The sequence below is a fragment of the Corvus kubaryi genome, unplaced genomic scaffold, assembly GCF_017639235.1.
Source record: "Corvus kubaryi isolate FWS band 111438036 unplaced genomic scaffold, C.kubaryi_AGA036_p1.0 138, whole genome shotgun sequence".
In the NCBI taxonomy this organism is placed as follows: Eukaryota; Metazoa; Chordata; class Aves; order Passeriformes; family Corvidae; genus Corvus; species Corvus kubaryi.
The window spans coordinates 14696453-14723822 of NW_024580672.1; the positions used below are offsets into that span (position 1 = coordinate 14696453).

The window sequence follows — 27370 nt, forward strand, 5'->3', positions numbered from 1 at the left end:
GCATGGCCTGGTTTTAGGTAGCGGGGGGCTGCAAAGATGGCTCCTGTGGGGAAGCTGCTGGAAGCTTCCCACCATGTCTGGCAGAGCCAAAGTCTGATGGCTCTGAAGAGGGACATGCTGCTGGCCAAAACTGGGCCAATGAGAGAGGTTGGTGATGCCTCTGTGATGACATATTTAAGAAGAAAATCAAACCAAAGTCACAAGATTTTGGATTCTAGTCAGAGGAGGAGGTGAGAACATGTGAGGGAAACAACATGGAGACACCAAGGTCAGTGAAGAAGGAGGGGGAGGAGGTGCTCCAGGCGCTGGAGCTGAGATGCCTCTGTAGGCCATGGTGCAGACCATGGTGGAGCAAGTTGTCCCCCTGCAGCCCCTGGGGATCCACGGGGGATGCAGAGATCCACCCACAGCCCGTGGGGGAGGTGTCCGTGCCAGAGCGGGTGGATGCCTGGAGGAGCCTGTGATCCAGTGGGAGTCCCGCTGGAGAGAGAGGGCCCTGCTTCCAGGCGGGAGCAGCCTGTCCTTGAAGGGCTGCACCCTGTGGAATGAGAGCCACGGCACAACAGTTTTGGGAGGGCTGTGGGCCCGTGGGAGGGGCTCAGGCTGCAGCAGGGGCGGTGTGGCTGCTGCTCCTGAGAGGGGACCCACGCCAGGGAAGTTCAGGAGAACTGTCTCCCATGGGAGGGACCCCACGGCCTCACAGGGGAAGAATCCTCTCCCAGAGTAGCGGAAGGAAATCTCAATGATGGACTGACCAAACCCCCGTGCCCTGTCTCCCCGCACTGTCGGGGGGAGGGAGGGGCGGGGGGGGGGGGGGGGAAGGTGTTCTAAGGGCTTATTTTACTTCTCATTATCCTCCTCTGATTCTGTTAGTAATAAATTCACTTTGCAACTTAAGTTGAGCCTGGTTCACCCTTGAAATGTTTCTCCTGGTCCTTACCTCAGTCATGAAGCATTTGTTGTTTTTTTTTTCTTTTCACTCCTCTGCCCAGCTGTGGCAGGGGAGGGTGAATGAGCAGCTCTTGTGGGTGCCTGGTGTTGGGTCAGCGCCAAACCACGACAGGAGTTTTAACATGACTATTCTGGCATCCCTCTAAAAAGATGTGAGAATAGATGTGTCAGTCTAGAAAGCTTCCAACATACAAATGGTGCAAATGTGATTTGCTCTGTCACTAGGATTTAGTAGTGGGTTCTGAGCTAAAGGAATAAAGTTTGTACATCTGACTCTTCATGATGGAGAATGGAGGTGCCTCTACCTCCCTGCCCTTCACAGAAGATACCCTGGGGGATGCAAGCAGCAGAATTGCTTCTGTATTTCCCAGCTAGACTTCCATTGCACACACTGACTCCCAGGTTACCACTTCCTAGTGGAAAGCAACTTTCACAGTTTTGATTTGTGTTGTTCTCTTTGGCTGAACACACTGTCACTCTGAAATATTTGTCTAGCATGAACAGTAAGAGCAGCTTATCCTGCAGACATATGTGTAAGTGTATCAAACATGTAATTTATCAATACCCTTACTATTTCAGCAAAACCACTTCCTATTGAACACTTACGATATTGAGGAATTTTCTTACTTCCTTGATTCACATAATGGAAGTAAGAAGGCATTTTTTGGTTATACTTGGGGAATATATTTGGGAAATTATATACTGGTTTTCTCCAGGCAGATTTTTTTTTTTTACTTGAGGATGGAAAGAATCTGTTCCTTGTCTGACTTCATCAGGCTTTGGCTTTTTGTGGAGCTGGATGCAGCATAGATTAAGATTTATGGTGACAGGTGACTTGAGATCTCTTAAGAGGCTTAAAACATTGCATAAGTGTGATTCACTATCGTACCAGGACGCTCCAGGGGCAAACTGATGAAATGATTTGCAGTATTGTTTAACAAGCTACTTAAGTAACCATGGCTCATAAGTAATTAAAGCTTCTAACCCAAGTCTACTAAACCTCCTGTTTGTTTCAGGTTCCTCTGGCTCCACTGATCCAGCACAATGATCTGGATACTTCAAGTATTATTCTCACCTCTCCCAACACCAGCATTGATCAGTCTTATTGCATTTGGAGCTGTCATCTTCCTGTGGGTGATAAGCAGGCCGAAACCTCTTTTACCTCCTGTTGACTTGAACAAGCAGTCAGTAGGAATTGAGGTAATGCTTTCTCTGCTTGTGGGCATGGTCTGTTTTGGAGCTTAATCTGAATACTGATCCATTCTAACTCTGGGTGTCAGTGGAAGCTCTCCTGTCCGATGTGCACAGCCTTCTCTCCCAGGTGTACAACTCAAGAGCGTGGTGGGGAGAAGGGAAGTCTTAAGATGCTAAGATGAGAAACAGCAGCTCCATCCAACCAGGATTAGGTGGGCTTTTTACCAGATAGCTTTGGCTGTCACTGACTTTTTCCTGTATTTTCAATGCACTGCATCACCTTTGAAACTGGTGATAGACTATATGAATTAAGGCAAGTGCTAGCAACTCAGTCTTAGTCAAGGCCTCTCAATAACCTATAACTGAATGTTAATGTGGGCCATCGAGAAAATTCCTCTGCATGTGACTGAGTAGATCAAAATCAGGAAGGGAAAAGACTTCCCCAACAATGCAATGCTATTGAAATGCTTTAAAGGGGATTGCTGAGAGAATGGCTGAGGAACAAATGACATTTCATCTGTTCTGCACTGTTTCATAACCATCTCTCTTCCTAGAGAGGAGCCAGAAGAAGTGCACTCTTGACAGATAATAACCTGCTTTCTTATTACTTTGAAGATGCTAAAACCCTATATGAAGTTTTCCAGAGAGGAGTTCATATTTCTGGTAAGCTTTGCATCTGGTAGTTAGTACTTGTCTATCACAAGTAAACAAAACTTTTCCAAGATCCTTTTCCTTGGGTCTTAGCTGTGGTAACAGTGCAGGCTAACAAAAGCTTTTCTAGCCTTCTGTAGGGTGGAGAGACAAGTGACCATATTTGTCCCTGTCCCAATTTAGCATTAGTCTTATTTGGCAGACTGGGCAGGAACAAACATCAGAAGCTGAAGATGGTAGAGTTCAGTCAAGAGTCAGCAGATGCAAAGCATCAGAGGAACTGGGTGGGGAAAAACCTCTCCTTTGTCTCATGATGAGAGTTTTCCTGTGAAATTACTGCCTGTTTACAATAGATACGAATTTGTGCATGTCATTTCACAAGTCCAATGCATGGAAATATGTGATGGTTTGCAAGCTATTTCAACCTCACATGGGTTGTGCAATGGAAAAATATCACCAGATCTTAGAAGTATTGCTTGTAAGGATAAAGCTAACAGTCTTACAGTCTTGGTTTGGGCAGAGTGCTTAACCATGGACACTGACCTGCACTCCATGCAGTTACCTGAATGTCTGACAGAAAACATTTCCCACTTCAAGTGTTTCTATTGCAGTGTTATGCAACTTCAGTACTGAATTTTGAAATTGCTTTTCTGAACTGTTTCATTAGGAAATGGTGACTGTCTGGGCTACAGGAAACCCAAGCAACCTTATCAGTGGCTGACATATAAACAGGTGAGTATTGTAAGTGACAGATGAATTAATTTGGGGTACTGCCTTGTAACACTAATGTGGGGGAAAAACTACCTTGCAGGTTTCGGACAGAACTAAATACCTGGGATCAGGGCTTCTGCAAAAAGGATGCCAACCATCATCAAACCAGTTTATTGGCATTTTTGCTCAGAATAGACCAGAGGTAAGCAACAAATTGTGTATTCTTTCCTACACTATTCTGACACCTTGGGGTGAGAGGAGAGGCTGTATTTAAATAGTTACAGGCCACATGAGGAACAATCACAACTTTTTCCTTCCCAAGTCCCTTTTTACTGACTGAGCACATACCATTCCAAGCATGTAATAAAATGATCTCTCACAACTCTGATTCTCATGGATGTGCTCCTTACATAGCCCCCCACTGCCATGTGCATGGGCTAGTCATGGAAGTATGTAGTCTGTAGGCAATCCTGTCTTGAGAGCTCCTAGTTTTCCTTAGCTATGCTGTTTTCTCTTTTCAGTGGATCATTTCAGAGTATGCCTGCTATACCTACTCAATGGTTGCTGTTCCTCTCTATGACACTCTGGGACCAGAGGCCATTGTATATATTCTTAACAAAGGTAAATATTGACTTTCACTCTTTCGTAAGGATTTTTCTAGGAAACTTTGTTTTGGGAGGGCTAAGTTCAAGGGAATTTGTAAAAACCAGAGTAGCTTTAACCTTGCTGCTCTTATAGACACTTAATTTGTTAGTTAAGCTGCTTTTCAGGGCACATGGTTCAATGCCTAGAAGAATCCAGTGGGCTTCCTATGTCTCCTAGTGTCTTGATTGCAAGACCACTGAAGGATCTGCTAGATCCTGTGGACCATTCTGCAATCAGAGTGCTCAACTATTTGCTACTTGAGATTTTGCAATCTTGAACTCCCACATTGCCAAACAAACAGACAATGCAGACAGACTTACATGTAAATTAAGACTAGATGTGTGTGTCTGATTTAAAGTTGTAGGATGAAAAGACTGGAGGAGGGAAGGGTAAAGGTATGCCTAAATCTGTTTAATCTATCAGGTTATTGCATGTTCTGTAGAGACAACATCTAGCAGGCCACCATGGAATAAACTGGCAAGGAAGTTAAATAAATCTTCAGACTTTCTTCCCCCAGTCTTAGGAGAGATATGGGGGAAATAAATATCCACTATTGTTACAGTGATCTGGGATTCATCCCATAAAAAGGATTTGCCAAGCAAAATCCCTTCAACAGTTATGGCGGTGAACCTTGGAACGGGTCTTGTCTTGGGATTACACAGCTGTGATTTACCAGTTTAACTGGGAACTGGCAGGCCTAGGCAAATCCAGTTCCTCTGCTGACTTAAAGGAAAACGCTTTTGTAACTGCATCTGCAGGGCAGCTGAAGTATTAACTCAAGAATTTTAGCTACCTCTTTCAACTGGGCCCAAATTTCTTCAGATTTAAGGAAGATGGCTAAACCCAAACAATATCATGGCAATACCAAAAGTTTCACTGTCCATCTTGACTGTGAGAAAAGATATTTCTCTTCATCTCCTCAGCATTTGCCCTCACTTTATATTGCCAGAATCTCAGGTTTGCCCAATCAGTTGTATGTGGAAGGAGGAACCGTCTTAGCACTGTAAGCCAGCCACTGAATCCGTATGAACAAATGCAAATGGCATCAAACCAATGTTGTGTTCTAAAAGTATGTGCTGCTGAGCTGTCACTGGCCTCATGTCTTCTAAATAGACTTCTGATAATTTCTTTTCTGTAGCTGACATAAGTGTGGTGATCTGTGACACACCTGCTAAGGCAGAGGTCTTGCTTAAGAACTGTGAGGAAAAAAAGACCCCATGTCTGAAGATTATTGTTCTCATGGATCTCTTTGATAAAGAGCTCAAGGACAGAGGAGCTAAAGTGGGAATTGAAATTTTGTCACTGCAGGAGGTTGAGGTAGGTGGCTAAAGGCTTCTGGAATACTTTGCCAGCTGGACACCTTGATCTTCTGTGGCAGCAATGACACTTTAATGTAAGGATTACTCGACTGTTGCAGCTGTACCTGAGATCTTGATGAGCAGTCATTTTGAAATTTGATATCTTCAGCTAAATTGAGTTGCAGAGTTCAAACCATTGACTGAAGTTGTGTCTGTGTTGTGGACAGCCAGTAAGCATTAAACCGAAGACTTGCTTAGCTTAATTCCTGATACTGTTGTAACAGGATTTATCAGGCTTCTAAGCTGGCACTCGAGTCTAATTGGAACAGTAAGTGCAAATTACTGGCTGCTTAGACAGCCCAATACTAGGCTTAAGCTTGTATACATGTAAAGAGATGTGCCCTATGTCAAATAAAAGGAAACATCTCCACTCAGGTTTTCCAAATTCCTTAAGTAGTTCTGATCACTTTCCACACATTCAAATGTGTCCTTTTCACACTTGCAGCAGGCAGTTTTTCAGTTATGGGTATTGGATTCAGGAAGACGTACATGTTTGAATGAGACAGAGTATCGAGAAGCAAAGTAGTAAAACAGGTGTTGCATTTGAAATGCATTTACCTATTCACCTATTGTGCACATCTGTTAAGCTGTGGTTTTTTCTCTAACACAGGAGCTGGGAAAAAACAACATCAGAGAACCAGTTGTAAGTATCTCTGTGAAACAGCTATAGACTTGTAAAACTAGTCTCTGGAAAGACCTCTTGCTATGCTGCTAGTAGAGGAGGCTGGAAGAATTTTTTTTGTGAACCAGAATTCCTGATTCATCACAGTTAAGAATTGTATATAATTGCAGATAAGCATCATAATCCTTACACTGACTTTATGTGGCTTTTTCTCTCTAGCCTCCTAAGCCTGAAGATCTTTCTGTTGTGTGTTTTACAAGTGGAACAACAGGTAAGAATTTATAGTGATTCTTCCCCACTGAAAGAGCCTCCCTTTGGCAAAAAAAAAAAAAAGAAATCCTAAGAATATGGAAGTAAACCAGTAAATTAGAGCAGTGTCAAACCACTGTTGCATTTTACTTGGGATACTGTCACTACAAGTCAAGTGCACTAGGACAAAGTTTCTTAGAGCTGGGGGCAAGAAAAGCTAAATTCATTTTGTCTGACCCTATGAAAAATGCAGCCTTAATGTAAAAGAGATTGGTTGTTCAACTGTGTATTTTGATCCACGGGAGCTAAAAAAAAGTCATGTTTCAGCATTCTCTATGCTACTCCCAAGTGCTCTGCTGTTTCAGTAGCCATCTCTTTTATGTAATATCCACAGCGGAAAGCACTCAAGATGAGGCATATTTGTGATCTCTTAAGACAATGCTTGCTGTGACTGAGCCTAGTACTGAGATAGTTCAAACTGAGCCAGACAAGAAATGGGAAATTGCCAGCAGAAGCAGTAAGAGCCACAGCTCACCTTGCTTGATCTCTCCAAAGGTAACCCTAAAGGAGCCATGCTGACACATCAGAATGTTGTTTCAAATGCTGCTGCCTTCCTTAGGAGCACAGAGGTAAGCTACTGCTAATGGTGATCTCCAGGATATGTCCCTAAGTCATGAAGTCAGCTGTAATGTGGGCATTTTCTGTAAACCATTCACTCCCAGAAATTGATGCTTTCCTAAGTGCCCCATTTTCAATGAGACAATAGTACTGCAAGGAACTTCGTTTGACTTGAATAAGAACTTCTACACAAAAGTTATTCTAGAATGTGTCAGTCCTAAATACCAGGAGTACTAAACCACCTGTTTCATGTCATGCCAAAACATAAAACTAATTTTGATTTAATGTGGCTAAGGGACAGCTGCAAATCTTGAAGAGGTGATGGATGAGCCTGAGCCTGAGTTGCTTCAGTCATTGGAAGTGTCTATCTCAAAGTACTCAAATTGATCCAAACTTTATTTACTTTCTACTTAAAAGTAACTCAAGCAGGCATAGAAAATGCTAACCTACTTCTACTGCCTTTCCCTCTAGAGCACAATTGAGTGTACAAGTTCTGATATTGCCATTTCCTACCTTCCTTTGGCTCACATGTTTGAGAGAGTTGTACAGGTACGTACAGATATATATATATCTGAGCTTTTATAAATCAAATTATAGTAAAAGACATGTTAGCAACCTGTATGTCCTCAAAACCTATTCACAGAGTAACTTTCCTACAAGTGGACACTGGAAATCATGCTGCTTTTCAGAGACTAATAATTATGGCTAGTGAAGCTAGGAATTCTTCTTGACTAAGGTTAGTCTGGTCAATTTTTAGGCCGTGGTGTACAGCTGTGGAGCAAAAGTAGGCTTCTTCCAAGGAGATATCAAGCTGCTAACAGATGACATGAAAACCTTGAAGCCAACGCTATTTCCAGTTGTACCAAGACTGCTCAATAGAGTATATGACAAGGTACGTGAGCCATTTTAGCTAAATTGTCTTCATGTTCATATATGCAAGCAAGCATACAAATACAAAGCAATATTGAATATGCCATAATATCCCCACTAGTTAATTACCCCTTAGCAGGAAGAATTTTTTAGAATCCTTTCTGAGGAGATGGACAGAGTTCTGGGAGTATAAGAACAGTGTCTCCAGTCATGACTGGGCTACGTTTGTTGCTGTTAAGAGACAAAAACTTTGTTAACTTTTGGAGTGCAAATGAATCAAGTGCAAAGCTAAAAGGATCCCTGTTCCTCAAAGCAATGGCTGTAGTGCTTCAGCAGTAACATGAACCAGTATTGCCTTTCGGGTCACCTTCTAGACACCGCAGTGGTGAAGACAGACCCTAGAGCATCAAAGTAAGATATGATGCCTCTTAACAAGACAAGAATGAGAGGTACAGATGGGAGTTAAACTCAAGAGTCACTGGTACTTTTCCTTGCAGATCCAGAGTGGTGCAAACACCCCAGTGAAGCGTTACCTGTTAAACTTTGCTGTTTTTATGAAGATGGCTGAAATAAAACAGGGCATCATTCGAAATGACAGCATTTGGGACAAGCTAGTCTTCAAAAAAGTTCAGGTAAGTTATTCTAAGTGTAAGGGAGCTGAGCAATGTACTATTGGAGGATCTGATGGCTTCTTTTTCACTTCTAGGAAACCATGGGTGGAAAAGTGCGTATCATGGTAACAGGTGCAGCTCCTATATCTCCCTCTGTCCTGACATTTCTTAGAGCAGCATTAGGCTGTCAGGTAAGATGACTTTTCTTTTAAATTAAGCCCTGTTTAACTATGCATAAATGAGTGACCAATGATATAGCTGGGGTCCAGCTCAGCTTGTTCCTGGGGAAACTGCTGTCAGTCTTGGGTATTTACAGACTGCTTCATCTGAGTTAACTGTTACAGGAAAAAAATTCTGCAGGACTCACTTCAAACTACACTACCAAAAAACTATGCTGTAGGCTCTGGGAAGAGGAATAGAGCAGCAGAAATTGGAACATACAGCACTCAAAGTCAGGCAGCTGCCTCTGAGCTTTGTGGCTTATTCTGACAGTCAATGAGCTCCCAGTGTAGCACATTTGAGAACAGAAGACGAGGTGACCGAAGCAAAGTTTGGATAGGTGAACTTTAACACCTGGTTACACAATAAGATCAAGATATCTTAAAGGCAAAGGTTGTTCTGGCTTCCTTCCTAAGAAGAACACTTGAGCATGGGCCCAGTTGAAACTGAGGCCTTTCAGATCAAGGACTTGATGTTCAAGAATACTCATCCTTTCTTGCACAGATCTTTGAAGCTTATGGCCAGACTGAATGCTCAGCTGGATCCACTTTCTCAATGCCTGGAGACTGGACAACAGGTATGGGAGCTGAGACTTGGAAAGCCTCCCAGAGCTGTCTGCATAAAGGGGCACTCAATACTAGGTGCTCTACTGCTTTCAGTTTAATGAAAATTAAATCATGGATACTCAAACTGATTCTTGGTATCAACAATCACCTGTTTGCTTAATAGATGCTAAAATTCTTGACTCAACCAGATGAGGAACCCTGGTGTAAAGTGTCATAGGTCAGTTTAGACTCTGCCCCAGAATACAGGAAAGGAATAGAGAGAGCTGAGCAAACTGGACAGGGACTTCCCAAATGGCCTTAAGAAACTAGCTTGATCTCCTAAATGACACTAAATACTCAAAAATACTCCTAAATACTCAAAAATATTAGACATGATACTTGATTATTTTCCTGAAGGACCTTGAAGATTTAGCTTCTATCTTACCATAAGATAAGTACTGGATATTCTAAAGGCAGACTCAAGTCACCATCGTTGTGAACACAGTAACTGCAGAGCATAATGAGGATGAAATGCAAATGAATACCAGGATCTATGAGAGGGGCTCCTAAGGAGGCAGGAGTGGTTTGTGCTTGGTGTGGTTGATTACAGCAATAATGCTCTAAGTCTTAGAGTCTTAGCTGCTTTTTGTCCCAAATTAACTGTTTGAAAATGGCATTGCAACAACTTGCTTGAACGTTTGATGCCAGACTCCTTTAAACAGTAGTGGTTCTTGTTAAAGCAGTGAACAAAGCCAGTAGGTATATACTATCACTGCAGTCTTTTTTTGTTGTTGTTTTTTTCTCCTAGGCCATGTTGGAGCCCCTCTGGCTTGTAATATCATAAAACTAGATGATGTGGAAGAAATGAGCTACTTCTCTTCTAACAATGAAGGCGAGGTAGGCATTATCTCCTATGCATGTCAGGAAATACTGAAACATAAGACTTGGTGACTAACAGTGTTCTGTACTTGCTATAGGTCTGCATTAAAGGACCAAATGTGTTCAAGGGTTATCTGAAAGACCCTGAGAAGACAGCAGAAGCAATTGATAAAGATGGCTGGCTCCACACTGGAGACATAGGGAAATGGTTGCCAGTGAGTAATTGCTTAATACAAACCATCTCTTGCGTGTGAATTCCTGTTACTTCACAGTAATCTCTAAAGATGGAATTCTAGGATAAAAGTCTCTACACAGTAGATTCCCTAGGTAACTCCAGGCAAAGCTCCAAAGACCAATTAGGTTACAAGATACCAAATAACACCTGCTAGGCCTGTAGTTAAGACTATTCTTCACTGTAGAAGTGACATAACAAGGTATCTTGGTTTCTGTCTGGGGAGAATAAAGGAGCTGTCTAATCATGTCCTGAGCTAACTGGAGAAATTAGACAAACCCCTCTCTGTAGAAAGCAAAGACCAGTATGTGGTTTCTAGACTAGTTTCAGATGTACCTTTCATACAAAGCCTGTATATCTTTTCTTATATAAGCAAGACAGGGACTTGGAACTAATGACCTCCACTTTTAACTTCTAGAATGGAACGCTGAAGATCATTGATAGGAAAAAGAATATATTTAAACTTGCACAAGGAGAATACATTGCTCCAGAGAAGATAGAGAATGTCTATATCAGAAGTGCTCCTGTAGCCCAGGTCTTTGTACATGGGGAAAGTCTGAGGGTAAGTGATGTTAGAACTGAGTATCCTGCAAGATCTCCTCCCACAATGAGTTCTGGATGAGCAGGGTACAAATGTATGTATGTACAAGAGTCCTTGAACAAAATCTGTTCCTGAGAGCTGTGTTTATAGGAATATGTTCTCAGACCTACAGACTTCCCAAGTGCCAACTGGCATTTTTGCAAGCTGGGTAAAGGCTAATTACATACTCGTGTGGGATTAGTATGTCAGGTCAGCTCTGTACAGTTTGGATCCATAGAACAGTCCCCCCTGCAATGAGCAGGGACATCTTCAACTAGCTCAGGCTGTTCAGAACCCCATTCAGCCTGACCTTTAATGTTTCCAGGGATGGGGCATTTGCCACCTCTCTGGGCAACCTCTGCCACTGTTTCACCACCCTGACGCTTTCAAAAAACTCCTTGTATTTAATATAAATTTACTATCTTATAGTTTAAAACCATTACCTCTTGTCTTATTTCCACAGGCCCTACTAAAAAATTGTCCCCATCTTTCTTGCAAGCTCCCTTTAAGTTTTGAATGGCCACAAAAAGGTCTTCCTGGAGCCTTCTCTTCTTCAGGCTGAACAACCCCAACTCTCTCAGCCCTTCTGCACAGCAGAAGTGTTTCGCCATTCCTTTGCCATGGAGGTGTTACCTATGCTAGCAGAGGCCAGTCTTCAATCTGTAAACTAGCCAAAAGTAATTACTGGATCATTGAGCACACCTAGCAAACTGCGTCAGTACTTCAATTATTGCTGTCACAACTCTCAGTGACTTGGAAATCCTCATGGCTACCTTTGAAACCCTGAAAATGCATGGGGATGTATATGTGACTTGTCATAGAAACACTGTCCACAAGCAAGCTCACAAAGACATTTAGTATGCCTTATCTTGGTCTCAGCCTGACTACTTCCACTTGTTTTCAGTCTTTTCTAATAGGTATAGTGGTTCCTGATGCTGAGATGCTTCCAGAATTTGCAGCAAAACTGGGAGTAAAAGGCTCCTTTGAAGAGCTCTGCAAAAACCCTGTGAGTGGCTTTGTGTTTAGTGGGCTAGAGACAGAATTTAATTCTAAGTCCAATCTTACATTGCTCTGACTTTGCTCTATTCACCTTTTTTTGGTAAATTGAACTGGTTTAATGCTGGGTGAGTCATGCAAGCAGCCTTACAGCAAAAACTGGAACTGAGTATAGGTGTCTCTTGCTTCAAGGGCTATCGCTGCTTCCATTCCAATGAGAAGATAGACATGACTTTGTAGTGGCCTTAATATAAGAAATGTTGAATGTTTAAATACGTATTCTTTCCATCCTCAGTTCTCCTTGACTGGGCAAATAGTTATGGTCTTGAGCTACAATTACAGAATGACAGCTTTACCCACTCTGCTTCTGCTGTGCTTCTTCTAGGCAGTGAAGAAAGCTATTTTAGACGATTTGATCAGACTGGGAAGAGACGCTGGCCTTAAATCCTTTGAACAAGTGAGTACTTTCAAGCCTGCTTGTCACCAGCACTTGTATTGCTAACACAATGGCTGGGAGGTCTTAATTCCTGCTAATGACTGTGCCAGGAGGGGCCCTGAGGCAGCTGCCCTCGACAACTGAAGCAGTCAAACACTGGCTGCCTGTCTCTACACCAAGAGACCAGTAGCTGTGCAGGGCAACAGTAGCAGTTGCCAAGAGATAGTGTGGAGGTTCACAACAGGCTGTAGGGGCTGTTCTGGAGTTTCACCCTCTTGTGTCAGCCAAAAAACCAGTTTAGTTACTGGATCTCCTGGGACTGAATTCTTGCACTGAGCCCAAGGAAGCTGGGAAGAACTGTTGTTTGTCTTTTAATTAGGCATCATATGCTAAATTGTTTTCTTTTAATAGGTTAAAGACCTGTACATCCACACAGAGTTGTTCTCTGTAGAAAATGGACTCTTGACACCAACACTGAAGGCAAAGCGAGGAGACCTTGTTAAATTCTTCCAGAAGGAGATTGAGGCCCTCTATTCATCTGTTCAGGAATAAATGGCCAGTTTAATTTAAACTGCATGGAGTAGTTAAATCTGTGACACTACATGGCCTATGGTGAAGACAGGCTTGAGTGGAGAGGAACAGGAACTTAAATTAATTTGTTTCTAGTACCTGAGAAAAATGACTTTTGGATGAAGACAGCTATAGTATAACTGACAATTAGCAGTGTTAACATCCCGTGGGACTGAGCATCACCTGTCTAGGCAAAGCCAGAACTTTCATCTTTCTTGGATTGTGACTGAAATGCAAAAACACGCAAGAGCCTCAAGCCTTTGAAAGACAGCTGTATGAACTTCTCACTGGCAAAAGCAAATCTTGTTTTCCTGCTGGAACTATGAACTCCACTGTGGCTTGTTGTGGATTGATCTGCAATCAGACTGAACTCAGTATGAATTCATGCTAACGTCTGTTTAGCAAACACAAAAGTGAATTTCCTGTTCCTAGTCCTGGACCACAGGGTATAGGTTGTTTATAATGAAAATGAGTAATCTGGCAACAACTGGTTTGCAAAGTACATTTGTCTATAGCAAACAGAGTTCATTCTTTAGGACGCACTGGATCAGTTTTTGCACATTTTCAAGTGAAATGGCAGTGTTAAAGTCTTTACACTTACAAATTTGAGCCTAATAAGTGTGAAACTTTAGCTGTCAATCCTAAGGATATAGGATGCAATAAATTGAGACTGCACAATCCAGCTAAAGCCTGCGTGAATTACTTGTGGCTCTGCTGCAACCACATTGTCAGCTGCCTGGCTCTTTATGGCTAGAAGACAACTGCTGCAGAACACAAACTTGTTCCCTATGCTGTCACTGGTCAGCCACAGCTCCAGCCATATAGTGTAGTGTAGTCCAGATTTGCTCCTGTAGTTCAGCTGCTCCTCTACTTGACTTTCTTTTCCTTGTCTTCAGCACAGGCTGAGCTGAAACAGTGATTTTACCACACGAAATAAGATGTGAGATTTTCTTGTGCTAAAGCTGCTGCTTTAGAAAATTATTTAAGCAAGATGCGAACATTTTCTTACATCTTCCATCAGTCTGCTGTCTCTGCTAAGAGCTCCTCCCTGTCCCTGCAGTAGTCTGCTCTAGCAGTTCAAAAGGCAACGCAGTGCTAGCGAGGATGCAACATGTGGAAGGCATATCTGTAGCTTTCCTAGGCCAGTTTTCTTTGCTGGGTACAAGAATTGTCTTCCCTGTCTTGTTCAGCTAGTGGCTGTTCCTCTCCCTCTTTAATGCTCTTGGTCAGCCATCCCAAAATGAAAGCAAGATTTATCAAAAGATCCACCCCTTGCTGTGAGGCAGCTTTAGTTTTGACTAGTGAAAACAACTGACCCAATTCTGTTTCTAGTCTGGGCCCAAAGACCTTGACATTTGCAGGTAACCATTGTGTCACTTACTGTGCTTGGCAGAAATGTGAGGCTGTAAAGGCTTCTAAGTCTCCGAAAGTGCATGTGTAACTATGTTGCTTATCTTTCCTATGCTTTCCTTAAAGCAATGTGACATGAAAACACGTGGTGGCCTAACTTTTTTCCCCAGGTGAGACTGGGGAGAAAAAAAAAAGAACCAGAGGGAAGAAGAAGTGTATCCTGATTTTGGACACAAAAATGAGCACGTCAGTTGGGGACAGTAAATCCAGTGCCACTGAGATCTGTAGAAACTCGAGGCAGAATTCTATGATGCCACCTGCTGCAGTACCTGGAAAGTACTTTTGTTGATACAATAAACAGTGATGCTTCCCTGCACAGATGGGCTTGGAGGGTAAATGGCAGTGCCTGAGCAATAAAACACATACAGCAATTCAAGCGTAAATTGGTCTTAAACTGGTCTCGTGTGCCACTTCTGCCATATGAACTACTTCCACAACATGGATCTGAAGTAAAAACAGGGGCACTTTAGGCATGTTTGCATTGACCTGGTGCAAAAATTACTTCAGGCTATTGTTTAAACACTAGAAAAAGCTACAGCAGGCTTGGAGCACTGTTGTACCTGGTGAAGATTTGAGGTAAGGATGGCTACAGGTACAATGAAGTTCAACTCTCTGCAACTTTTTTTTTGCCATGATACAAAGATTTAGTGCTAAAATAACATCCAGACTTTCCAAGTTGCTTTTAAAAGCACTCATCTGGTCTCCAGTACAGAGATGCACATATGCTGAATAATGAGATATCATAACTAAGACATGATTCACATAAGGCAGATACTTAATATGAACATTGACAAACATTTGTTTAGTTAAATTGGAAACAACTCCTATGCCCTACATCAGGAATTCAACTGCCTGATTTTGGCTCTGAAATCGCATCAGAGTTGCATTCCAAAACCAAATTTATTTTTTCTTTCAACCTCTATGAAACAAATGCTCTGCCTGCAACTTAGTAATTCCTGGCTAGTCTCTTCTTTTCCTGACGCAGGCAGGAAGCGTTCAAAGGGAAATACTGGCTCTTCATTCATAATTTGGTTTTAATGAGGGTCCTTATTGCAAGCCTTGCTCTCAAGACAACACTGGAATACTTCTCTAATGCTACAGGCAAGTCAATTGTAAAAGCTGTATCACTGGCTTCCTAGCATGGGGAGTTCTGTTTTTCCCTCCTGGTCACTTGGTCAAATTCAAGAACGAGAGATGCTTAGCTGCCAGCTTCCTCTGCTGGAAGAGAAGCTTCTTTTTGTAATCTTTGGTTCTACAGCCACTGATCAGAAACTACTACAGTTGAGACTATAAGTATTCCAGGTAGTTCGGAGGTTTTTGTGTTAATTTGTACTCACATTCCAAAATAGTTACATCCTTGCAAGTAAGGAAACTACAAGTATGATACACTCCAATACCTCTAAAGAAGCCTGCTTCTAGAAAGTAAATACTTTGTTTTCACAAGAGGCAAATCACCTGCTTCCAAACTACTAAAACTGAACACTAACTCCCTTGCCACAGCTCAGAAACAGGCTAGGAGTAGGGGCTCACCATCCACACTAATGCACAGCTGGAGGGGACAAAAAACCTGATTTCTGTTAGAGATAGCATCTGAGTAGGAGCATACAAGAGTAATGCTGGCTTGGGGTATGTAGGCATTTCTGTACATGCTTTATATTGTTTAAGAAATGCTCATCTGCCTGAGACAACTCATGCAGGTGGAGGTAAACCAGGTGTTTGCTTAAAACAGTATTTTTCAAAACCTCTCAACCTGGCTGACATGTACCTCTACACCATGAGAGAACAAAACCACCTGCTGCATTTTGGAAACATTTAAAAACACTTGAGCTGGTACAAGTTACTCCAATTTAAGGTCTTCCTTCTAATAATCCATACTAGATGCTAAATGAAAGTTATTTAAAAAGGCTGTTAACAGCTAGTAGCAAATAGACTCACAAAAATTTTCATTCTTGGCTACTGCTTCCTTTCACTCTAAAATGGATCAAGATCTCTTGCGTACAGACTAAGATTTCAGAGGGAGCAGACAGTGCTAGCTGTAGTTTTTGCCATTAAAAGCACAGAATACTCCTATTGCAACAGCTGAAATCTTTTTAACCTTTAAAAACAACTTACAAGGTTAAATCTTTACTTCCCAGTCAGTTCACACTCCCATGCATATAAACTAGTTCTTCTAGGTCTAAGAACAACTGAACCCACAAGTGAATACGAATGTATCATTTATTTGAAGTGGACAATTGACATCATTAAAAGTCACAGGTAACAAATTTTATCTGGAATTTGAATCAGGTGTTTATTTTAAGATTTTCAGGGGCAGCTTCAGAGAAATACAAAAGATAAGCAGCACGCATAACAATCAGATGCGGCTGAGGAAAAAAACCTAAAATCTGAATGCTCAGAATGCAATTCAAACAGAAAAGAACAATCCTGACTTGTGATGAAAAAGATGCATCTTGAAGGCAATCCACTGAATGGCTTCTTCAATTATGTATTGTTTAAAAAGTATGCAAACCATGGCACAGGCATATACAACCCTTTCAGCTGTGAGGAAAAGAAAACCTCATCCTAACATATTCATTGCATAAGTCTAAAGTAATATACAGAAAATTTCAAGTAAAGGATTGTGGTCTGAAGTAAAAATTCCATTTCATACTTTAAAAAATTAGAAGGCTATTTGCTTTTCTTTTCTCCATCCACTGGTTGATCCGTTTCAGAGTCATACTGGCATTTTTCCACACACTTCCTAGGGAACCAGCCTCGTTCTCTTATTCCACCTTAAGACATGAAAAGTTGCATTAACTTAGAACAAAACATGACCCACTACTGAGGAAAAACACAGGACTGCAAGAGACATCAAGCATTTACATAAGTTACTTTCTTCTACAAGGCAGAACATCTAAGTAATTTCTAACATCATTGCCTGGGGATGCATGGATTTTCTCCAACTACTTAAAATGTTTTCAGACATCTCCGAAGTTTTGCAGTGCTCTACCTTCCTTGAGAAAATTCCTCCTCATACCTCTTTCTGTCTAAAAATCAGGTTTACAATTCCTTTTTCTACATGCCAGGGACACAGGAAACAGATAAACTTGTTTACCACTGACTTTCACACAGCTGATGACCATTTGTACATACCCTGACTGTCTCCCATTTCCCACTCCTCTCCAGGTAAACCATCCCAATTCTCTTGGCTTTTCCTTGTAAGTCACATTTTCTATTATTCTAATTATTCTCATTGTTTTCCTCTCAACCCTTTACAGTTGATCTTCCTCTTTCTTGAGATGCAGTAACTGCTTTTACTGGTTAGGAGTATTTCAGCAGAGTCTCTGCCAGTGCTGAGAAAGATGGAAGGTTTCCTTCACGCATCTGGGAAGCTGTATGCTTTTTTCTTTTCTGAAAGTGTTGGCTCATCTTAAGATTATGATTGAGTCTTTTTCCCACAGAAGAACTGCTACTTAATCATTCATTCTGCCATCTTGCTGTAGTGCAACTTTTTATTCCTGCTTATTTATAGCATTTTACTATACATTCCTAACAAAACTCATCCTATTTTTGAAGTCTAGTCTGATCCAGTCTCTCAGTGTTCACCAAGTTCCCCATTCAGGCCACATTTTACCTGATTTAAAAAACCCCCAACATTCAGTAGAACAGATATGTCCTGCTAATCTTCACAATAAGCAATGCAATACAAACTGCTGCCGTGTTCATTTATATCTGATGTCTGAAGGAGTTTATTGGAGTGAGCTGCCAGGGCACTTCCAGCCCATGAAGGTTTCAGACCTCCCATGAAAAGCATGGGCTCTTTCAGTGTAGTGACTGCTGGCAGCCTCACTTGTGCAAATATGAAATGCAAATGCAATGAATTAACAATTGTTTGGAAGAAACGACAGAATCCAACACACTCTTTGGCAGGTAGAATTTTAGTTCAGTCCAAAGCAAGAGGTCTGAAGTGAAAAATGAAAAAGCTTCAATGCAGGTAGCTGTGATGCTGACCCTCTGCAGATCAGCAGGAATCTTTAACATCTTCAACACCCACAGTTAGTTTTATAAATGCATAATAAAGTCTCTGGAAATTATTCCAAACCAAAGACATAACGTCTCCTGGTTTTATAAGATACACAAAGATTAATCTCTACACTTACATAGGGTGTGTAGGTAGGAAGCCTGGATGTGTTTATGACAGATCACCATTTAAACATCAAAGAAATGAATCACCCTTAACCTCTTTAGAGTCTAAAAGTCTAACTTTTTCTTAGAATATGAAGTGTTCCCCTCCCCACTCAACTTTCAATAAACTACTAAATGAGTGTTGTCAGTCTGACAGAGTCATTTAATGTTTATCAAAACTGGGAAGTCTATTAGATGTAAAGAATAAAAACTGTAGAGTGTGGAGAGAAGCTAATGCCACTAAGGTCACCATTCTACATTTTGAGAAGTGAACATATAATACTGGCCACATTTCTAGACAGCTATAAAATGGATTTGCAATTTTCAACAGAAAAAGTGAAATTAACTGCTCCATACCATCAGCAGCTGAGATGAGAATCTTCTCACCATACATCCAGTGTCTGGAGAAAGAAGCATAACAGGTAATTAGATGCCAGAACTCATCTCAATATTTCTTTTAACCAAACATAAAGGTGTGGAGCCACTAACTTTAAGCCTCTGGTGGCTAAAATCAGATCCCCTTTACTCAGTGCAATTCTAGGTTCTTCAGTGCACGGTGTTGTGAAGAATGTTTTAACACCTTTAGTCACAGGGCAGCAGACACCACTGTAATCTTCTATGGCTCGATACCGCACCTACAGATTGGAACAGAACACAGCAGTTTGTTATTTGTAGGAGTTATGGCCTTGCTGCTAAGTTTCACACCAAAAAATTCAATTCAAGCATACCACAGATTTGAGCATAATGACAACAGCTGTCAAAGGGACTCTAAATTGTAAATTAACTGCTTAACAATGAAGCACAGTCATCTTTATTATCATGTTTCTTCCCATCTGGAAACTAAGAAGCAAATGTGAAGAATAAATGCCAAGTTTAATTAAGCAGAGATTGCTATACATTGTTTATGTGGATTAATTACATTTACTTATACTCGAATTTCAACATAATTTCAGACCAAACTTCACAAATACTTACACTTCTTACTCGCTTGTCTGCTTTCTGTTTCAGTTGCTCTATCTATAAATGATTATAAATAGAAATTTAGGCAGCATTCAACACAAAATGAAGCCAGGTATTGAAACCATTCAACAAACACAGGAAATACCATTAGCAGTTTGAAGCATAACTTTAGTGTATCAAAAATGGGGGAACATTTAGCTGAACTTCTGTACATGTATTTCAAGACAGTTTATTTTAGTTATTTAAAAAGCTGGCCTATTATTGCAAAGGAAAGAGGACAATTGGATAGTGGGGAGAATCAACTTGAGATACCATCGAAGACCAGTTACCGTCAAACTGTATTGGTGACATCCATCTCTAACTGGCCAGTCCAGGCCATCTCCCTCAGGAATCCCAGACCATGTAAACACTTGCCTGAAGTTCTTCCATTTACTTCCCATATCATAGGGAAAGATAAAGGTCTCACCCGTTTGGTAGTACTGGATTCTGTCTTTGGCCTGGAAAATAATTAACAAATGCAGTACATAAAAACACCCTACAAACTGCAGTCAAGCAGCTAATACTAAGAAGGCCAGGTCATAAGCTCTGTATGGGTCCATGGGACCTAAAGGCAAATATTTTCAGGCAAGCACAGTGAACCCTTGCTATACCAACCCAGGCTTTAAAAACTACTGAAAACAATAATTCAGAAGTAAGTCTGGTTTGGGTGTCCCCATCCCTGTCACTCCTCATTTACTCTTTAACAACAGAGTCCACTGACTACACTGATCTTTCACTCCATGCTCTGATCTTATTTTATGGCTTTTTTTTTTTTAGGGACTAATGTCTGACTACTTCTCAGTTACATACAAAAGCTTCCACAGCTCAGAATTCTTTGATTAATGATCATAATCATGACTCAACATTACTAGTGCCAATTCCTCCTCTAAGAATGCACAGACAGCATGATCTGAATCGCCCACATTCCATAGTCATGAGCTTTACATTCTCACAGTTCTGATGACATCTAGTGGAGCAGCCACAGAGCAGTGTTCTCTGTTGCAATAATGCCATTTTATTAAATGTTCATGTATTACAGTCCATGCTCAGCTTTCAGAAGGGACATATTAGCAGCCTGTGTTTTATGGTAAATTTTTTAACATATTATTCCAAATTCTACAACATAGTGATAACAGGGATTTCTTTCATTTATGTTCCATTATCCCAATTTTCAAAGGTCTAACAGGACTTGGATCCAGCCATATTCTCTGCAAAGAGCTGACATTACAATACTTTAAGTACTTATACACAGTCAAAATTCTCATGCTAATTTTGGCACACAAAATAAAGACAAGACATTAGTGAAATGTTTGTGGACTTACACAAAAAACCCAGGCAGCACTAAACTAATTTCTAAATATTGAGCCAGTTTTGCTTCCTCTAAACTTAGCTACTGCTGCTTGACTACATTGCTCCTGAAAAATCCTGTGAAAACCCCTATAAAGATAAGGAAATCTAAGAGAAATTTAAAGGAGAGAAGACTAAGTATTTCCTAGTACTTCTTTAAAATCAAGGAATATTTTCCCAAATCAAGGAAAAACCTCCCTTACAATCCAAAGTAAGAAATGGGAAAAACCATGAGTCAAAAGATGCCACTTTGAATGATTCAGTGAGGTGAACAATTAAAGGTACAGACAGGTATAATGACAAAGCTCAAGTTTCAGATGAAAACACCTACATATTTCAAGTAGACAAGCAGAGTCTCTTCAAAGCAAATATTATTCTATGTTCAGCAAACTCCTCCAAAACAAAAGAAAAATCTATGCATTTGTATGATTTCTCATCTCTTTCAGTGAATTTCAGATATAGTAAGGGAAAAGCTTGTTGTAGGTGTTAAGTCAGTGGTGAACTGAAACAACATCTTTGGTTTTAATCCATAGATGAAACAAAAAAATTATAAATACAAAAAATAAACTTTGTAACAGTACAAGAATACTGAAATAGAAGCTTACCTTTTCTTCAATCCAGGATTCGATTGAAGTTTTATTTGTCAAAATTACTTTCATCTGAAATAAAAGTGTTAGGTGAAACTAGGATTTATTTTCTGCAGAAATACATCAGCTATGCAAAGAAAGCTTCATTTAACAAACTAAATTTGTTTTAAAGAACAAAGCAACCTTTATAGACTTAACTGAAACTAAACTTAACTATAAACTAAACTGAATATGTTAGAAGCTAACCCTCAGCAGAGATACATGCTCTAGAATTACATACTTAAGACAGTATCAGCCAGCACTGCACTTTATGCTTAAAATGTGTCTTTTTGTTTCCTTCCAAATATCTCCAACGTTTTAAGAAATGTATCAGGCACATTTATACCTCTTTTCAGGGACAGGGCAAGTGTCTTGCCTTTTTCAGGAAGTTTATAAAACCCATCTCATGTTTTCTTAGTTTATTAGATTTTCACATCCAAGTCCTCCCATGAAAAATAATGAAAAAAACCTTAAACTGTGGTAACAGAAAAACTGGGACAAAGCTACATAAATCCCTGGAAAAGTTATACAGCAACATAAGCTCTGAACAACTGTTCTTATCTCAATCCTGAATTCTGTTTTTGCTCCACAAGCATGCAAAACTTACAGTTTTTAACTTCTTTGTAACAGTCATAGACTTACCTGGATAATAAACAGCATACCAACAGCAATAGTTGTTCCTAATGCCAGTCCTAAGGCAAATAAAGATGCAGCAAATGCAGACAGTCCAAAGGGAATAATGGGACGAGGGTCTCTTTTGGCTGCACTCATGTCAATCTTCACAGAACTCCACCCAAAAGATATCTGCAAAGAGAAAAATACCATTCAGCTCTAGAACTTTCCAAGTGCTGAAACAAAGCAAGTTATCTACAAAAAAATCTGTCTCTGGAGGTAAGTGTCCAACATCTGACAGGTTTATAATGCAAGCAGAAAAACTGAAAAAAAAAAAGTATTCAAAAGACTTCTCTTTTGTCTTCAGAAGTTTGTTTCTCGTAAGATGGAAAGTGAAACCATAATCATCATCTTGTAAGCTCCACAGGCCCAAATATCAGCAAAAAAATCTGGCTTCAGGTATGTTAATAAAAACACATTCATCAGTGTCAGATGGACAATGTTTGCATAGAACAGTCCCCATTTTCTGTGGAAATGCTGCAGGCTTTTCTCTGAAAGCTTTGCAGACACCACTTCTCAACATTATCACTCTGCAAACACAACTCAGCTGCTACAAATACAACTTCATCTGTTCCACTCAGCTGATGTTATCAAGGTCTTCATTGCAACCACAAAGGCTGAAATCAAACCTTATAATCTTAACCATGGATCTGAGATAAGGGGTGTATTCCAGAACAAGCTTTGCTCATTGTTGCTACAATTAAAGCTTTCCAGTTTAAAAAAACCCCAAAGCTATCATACTTAATTTTAGTCCCAAAAATAATGTACTTTTTTTTTCCTTGAAGAAATGGACACAATTCTAAAAAAGTGGCCAGTGAAAGAAAATAAATAGGATATAACTTGAGTGTTGGAAATAAATAGCAGCTGATTTCTGTGCCAGCCAAAACACAGCCTGTCTCTCTTTACATAAAGTGCTACTTCAGAAACTGTCTTCAATGTAAAGCACTAGGAAACTCCCTGTGATTATGAGAAGCAACAGGGGAAAAAAAAGAATGAAAATAAAAACAACTTTCTCTGAATCCTCCTCCATTAACGTACATACTTCTTACAGGCACAGAGCAGAACTGGGAGTGCATGTGGAAAGAATAACAAGGAATTTCACATGCTTCTCAGAAAACTAAATTTTCTCATACTTCCAGAGGTAAGATTATGCACATGACTTAAATAATATTTTGAGCATTTAGTTATGTTTTCTTACTCTGTTGTAAAGCTGAGTGTACATTGTCATAATAAATATGAAAGAAGCGTGAATGCATCCCAGTGGAGCTAAGAGGAGAAACAGAGTGAAAGATGCATGATTCTGGTATCCACAACAGTTGTTGATCCAGGGACAGTGGTGATCCATCTTCATGACACACCTGTGAATGATAAATATTGATTAATATAAAGGACACGTACGATGTTTCCCAAAAAACTCAAAGGATGTCTGACTTTCTACTTCTCAGCCTCCATTCTTTCATTTGAACCCACCAATTTCTGACATTTCAACACAGTTGTTTCTTTTTAGCTGCAACTCAGAATTATATTTCCATGTTGTAGAATGAAACAAAGCAAATTAAAAGTGCTTCCAGGTCCTACCCTCCCTAGTTATCTGTCCTCCTATTTACTCAAACTTACCAGTTGCTAATAAACACCATAGTAACAGAGCCTGGAGACAGAGCCATAGAATGGGACTTGTAAGAGCTATGATCACAATAATTAAGCACTACTGTTAATGGCAGTTTTTAAAAATAAGAATACCAGGAAAATAAAGGAAATCTCAAATTTCTTGTGAACTACTTGCAGAAAGAATATTTGAAGTTACACAGAAGTGTGATAATGCCTCTTCTAAACCCTCTGAAAGCCTTCTCAATCGTTATGTATTGACCTTACACCACTGAAAATCTTTTTCAAAATACATTTAACAAGTGTAAACACCCTAGAGACACTCTTGTATTCAATATAAATATAAAGCCCATTTTTTTGTGCAGCTTACAGATGCAAAAAACTCCCACCTGATTAAAGATTTGTTCACATCACAAATTACCTTGACATTGTAAAAATCTAAGTGACCACCTAAGTGATCACTCCTCAGAGTAAAGATTGTCACTCAAGGAAAAGAGTCATTAATTTTAAATCTGGGGATGATGTAGCCAAACTACAGCACTGCTCTGGAGTTTCAGTTTCCTAGAAAAACACTGACTGCACATCCTGGGTTTATAGAAATAACAAATGAATGTGTATGTTGCAATATCCTTTCACCATGTTCTCTTAAGAGTCCTTCAGAGGACGACCTGCCTGGACTGCAGACAGCTGAAGTGCCTTGATTTCTTCAAGATACACTAAATTCCAGTAACAGCTATTTATAAGAAAGTATCCTTCATATCAGAACAAGTGTGTTGGAAGATAACAAGGTGCAAACTTCTTAAGTTGACCCAAAAGGCTTATTATTATTACTTCACTTAACATGCCAACTCCCCTCAAAAACTCGCTTTGGTGAAGAGTGAAAAAACAGTCCAAAATTTCCACTCAAATCAACATTTAATCTTTGGAAAGATGACAGAACAGGTATTTCTACTCTCTAAGCAGGTCAATGTTTGGACTAAAAATTTTAAAAAGACTTCAGAAGATTTTTAGGTATTTTCACAGGCTCACATCTTGGAAGCAGGACTGCATTGTTTTGTTAGTACCATCAAGAAGTTCTGAAGAGATACTGATTTCAAACTATAAAGAAAATGTTAAAGATAGTAATTTCTTTTTAAACTAAAGCACAGCAAAACTGTATAGAAATCATGCAACTAGAAAGTGGAAATACTTGAAAGGGCTATAGTGTTCCTATGGAAGCTTTTTAAAAAAGCACAATGCAAGTGCTGGGAGAACAAATTATAGTAATAACCCATCATTAGGTTTGAAGCTGCTCTAATATGGACTTTAAACAATTGTAAAGAGAAACAGTACCTGTTACACTTTCGACAGTGATGTGAACGAGGTGCCTTGTAAGACTGACACACTTTACAGTATTGGAGATACATGCAATCCTGAGATTTTTCCTTTAAACAGAAGAATAGGAGTGTTAGATGTATACATAACTCCTCTGGCAAAGTTTATCTTGGCATTTTCCTAACCTAAGCAGCTTTGATTTCTTCTGACAGGGTGTGTTTCATAGCCCAACCCTATTTAACGGCAGGCATCAAAGAGAGGAAAAAACAAAACTAAATAATCTCCTAGCTAATCTCTTACCTATCAACACAGCCATCTCCCACTGTTGAAAGTGCTGGTTGCTAAAACAAATAAACAGTTCTTCTGTCAGGAAGAGGAACTGTACAAGCAGGGTTTCATAGTGAAGTTCTGAGAGTAAAAGCATGTGGCCTTCTAATTAAAAAAAAAAAAATTCCTGAACACATTTTGTCTGCATTTTACACTGTAAACCACACTGCTAAGATACAGCACTGGCAAACACTAATGTTCAACTCTCTTACAATCTGTTTTACACACACACACACCAACTACAGCAAGATGAGAGACAGAGATACTTGTAGACAGCAAGTAGGGGCCAACATCTTCCACTCAGGAAGTGGAGTATCCACCCAGCTGTCCTACTAAGATGATTATCAGGATCCTCTTCTGCCCAGACTCTGTCCTGAGTAATATTCCACAATTAGAAAGGTGACCAGTACTAAACTTTGTATCATGCCACTGGAACACAAACTCTGGGCAGCTGCCCTGAGATACTGAACCTGTATCATTCTTGACTATGACTTTTCCAAGAGATTACTGAAGCACAGGAAATACAAATTTCTATCTTGTACTGTGCTAAGCAGAAGGTAACCATATAATTTTCCGGCTTGCATAAAATAAAACCAAAATCTTCTAAATAATTTCTTCTAATTGTTATTGCTAGCAGCAAAATCTCCAAAACAGGTGTCCACAGGAGCATGCAGGTAACCGTGAGGTTCTAATTCCCAGCTAACAGTGCCTGTTTCCTGCTGCTTTGCTTTGAGAAGCCCGTATGAAACACAGCAACTTGCTGCCAGCCAAGCACCATTACCAGACCCCTAACAGCACAGGGAGGGGATGGAGAAGGGCAGCAGAACAGATCAACAGAGCCTTGGAGAAGCAGCAAAAGGATGTAACTTAGGCAAGCAGGATGCCAGCTCAGCGCTGCAAGGCTGACAAAGCAGGAGTCACGGAAATCAACAGTGTTGTCCTCACTCAAGAACTGCGGTCGAGGAACTGTCACCTAAAATATTACAACACTGGCCACTGAAGACCACCACAGAAAACCCCAAAAAGCCACATAAGGACTTCCGAGAAGGAATGTCACTATGTTAGGTAAAGCATTACATACACATTACATATAGTTATACATTAAGTAAGCAGGGATAGCTAATGAATGTGTAATCAGTGTGGGTGATAAAAACTCTGTTTACCCAACGCTCGGCACACTCGATTAGAGAACGGATACTTCAAGTGTCCAGCGTGCTGCTTTCTAATTACTAAAACTGTGTTAGAAAGTTTCTGTCTGTCCGATTTCGGTATCAGGAGCAAGCTGGGGCATACTGGAAACTCTGGAAGCGGCAGCAGCAAAGCGGGGAGAGGCAAAGGAAAGATTTCGGAACAAGATAAGGAGGAAGGAGTGGCCTGAGAGCGTGGAGCGTTTTTGGGAGACAGAGGACAAACGGCGGCACCAGAAGACACGCGATTTCTACTGTCCTGACCGCGGGGGCGGTCGGCCCGGCCCCAGGGCTGCCCGCCGGTCCTCCGCGCGGCCCTGGGATGAGACGGTCGCAAGGCAGCGCTTACCGGCGTCCACCCCAGCGGGACGTACCCGGGGCCCACAAACATGGCGCTGAAGTAGTTGTAGAGGATCATGACGGTCCAGTTGAGCAGCATCACGAAGTTAACGCTTCCCCCGGCCGTGTCCAAGGGCCAGTACCAGAGCGCGGCGTCGGCCATGGCGGTGGCGGAGCACACGGCCACCACGGCCAGCGCCACCGCCGGGCCCCAGTGGCACAGGCGCCGCGCCCGCTGCAGCGCGCCCGGCCCCACCATCGCCGCTACCGCCGCCCGACCGCTGCCGCCCCGCCGCCGCCGTGCATGGCTCCCGCCGGCTGCCGAGTGCGAGAGCGGGAAGGGAAAAGGGAACGGACTGGGAAGAGGAGGGGAGGGAAGGGAGTGGGAAGGGGAGGGGCGGGGGCGGGGCCCGCCTCGCCACCGCCCGCCCGCGGTCCGTTTG

At 41.0% G+C, this 27370-nt stretch overlaps 2 protein-coding genes across 5 annotated transcripts in view; one reads left to right on the forward strand and one right to left on the reverse strand.

Moving 5' to 3' along the window:
- ACSL5 (acyl-CoA synthetase long chain family member 5) overlaps nt 1-13619 on the forward strand; it is a 30139-nt gene extending 16520 nt beyond the window's left edge. For all 3 annotated transcript variants that reach the window (XM_042019320.1, XM_042019318.1, XM_042019321.1), the window contains 20 exons: nt 1968-2151; nt 2700-2808; nt 3464-3528; nt 3608-3709; nt 4029-4128; nt 5291-5469; nt 6121-6153; nt 6352-6403; nt 6937-7010; nt 7471-7548; nt 7757-7891; nt 8367-8501; nt 8576-8671; nt 9204-9276; nt 10053-10141; nt 10222-10338; nt 10774-10917; nt 11840-11941; nt 12317-12388; nt 12779-13619. In XM_042019320.1, the coding sequence (XP_041875254.1) occupies nt 1996-2151; nt 2700-2808; nt 3464-3528; nt 3608-3709; nt 4029-4128; nt 5291-5469; nt 6121-6153; nt 6352-6403; nt 6937-7010; nt 7471-7548; nt 7757-7891; nt 8367-8501; nt 8576-8671; nt 9204-9276; nt 10053-10141; nt 10222-10338; nt 10774-10917; nt 11840-11941; nt 12317-12388; nt 12779-12919 (2052 nt within the window). In that variant the 5' untranslated portion in view covers nt 1968-1995 and the 3' untranslated portion in view covers nt 12920-13619. The remainder of the gene's footprint in view (nt 1-1967; nt 2152-2699; nt 2809-3463; nt 3529-3607; nt 3710-4028; nt 4129-5290; nt 5470-6120; nt 6154-6351; nt 6404-6936; nt 7011-7470; nt 7549-7756; nt 7892-8366; nt 8502-8575; nt 8672-9203; nt 9277-10052; nt 10142-10221; nt 10339-10773; nt 10918-11839; nt 11942-12316; nt 12389-12778) is intronic.
- A 2927-nt stretch (nt 13620-16546) lies between these two features.
- Nucleotides 16547-27263, reverse strand: ZDHHC6 (zinc finger DHHC-type palmitoyltransferase 6). 2 transcript variants are annotated; one of them, XM_042019322.1, is made up of 10 exons: nt 26938-27263; nt 25093-25184; nt 23354-23513; nt 22126-22287; nt 21463-21516; nt 19801-19968; nt 19487-19528; nt 19001-19146; nt 18869-18912; nt 16547-17118 (listed from the first exon to the last, which is right to left on the reverse strand). In XM_042019322.1, the coding sequence occupies exons 1-10, from the start codon at nt 27184-27186 to the stop codon at nt 17015-17017; spliced, it is 1221 nt and encodes a 406-aa protein (XP_041875256.1). In that variant the 5' UTR covers nt 27187-27263; the 3' UTR covers nt 16547-17014. The 2 variants fall into 2 exon arrangements, with proteins under 2 accessions (XP_041875256.1, XP_041875257.1); XM_042019323.1 differs by lacking the exon at nt 19487-19528.
- Between the last annotated feature and the right edge of the window lie 107 nt (nt 27264-27370).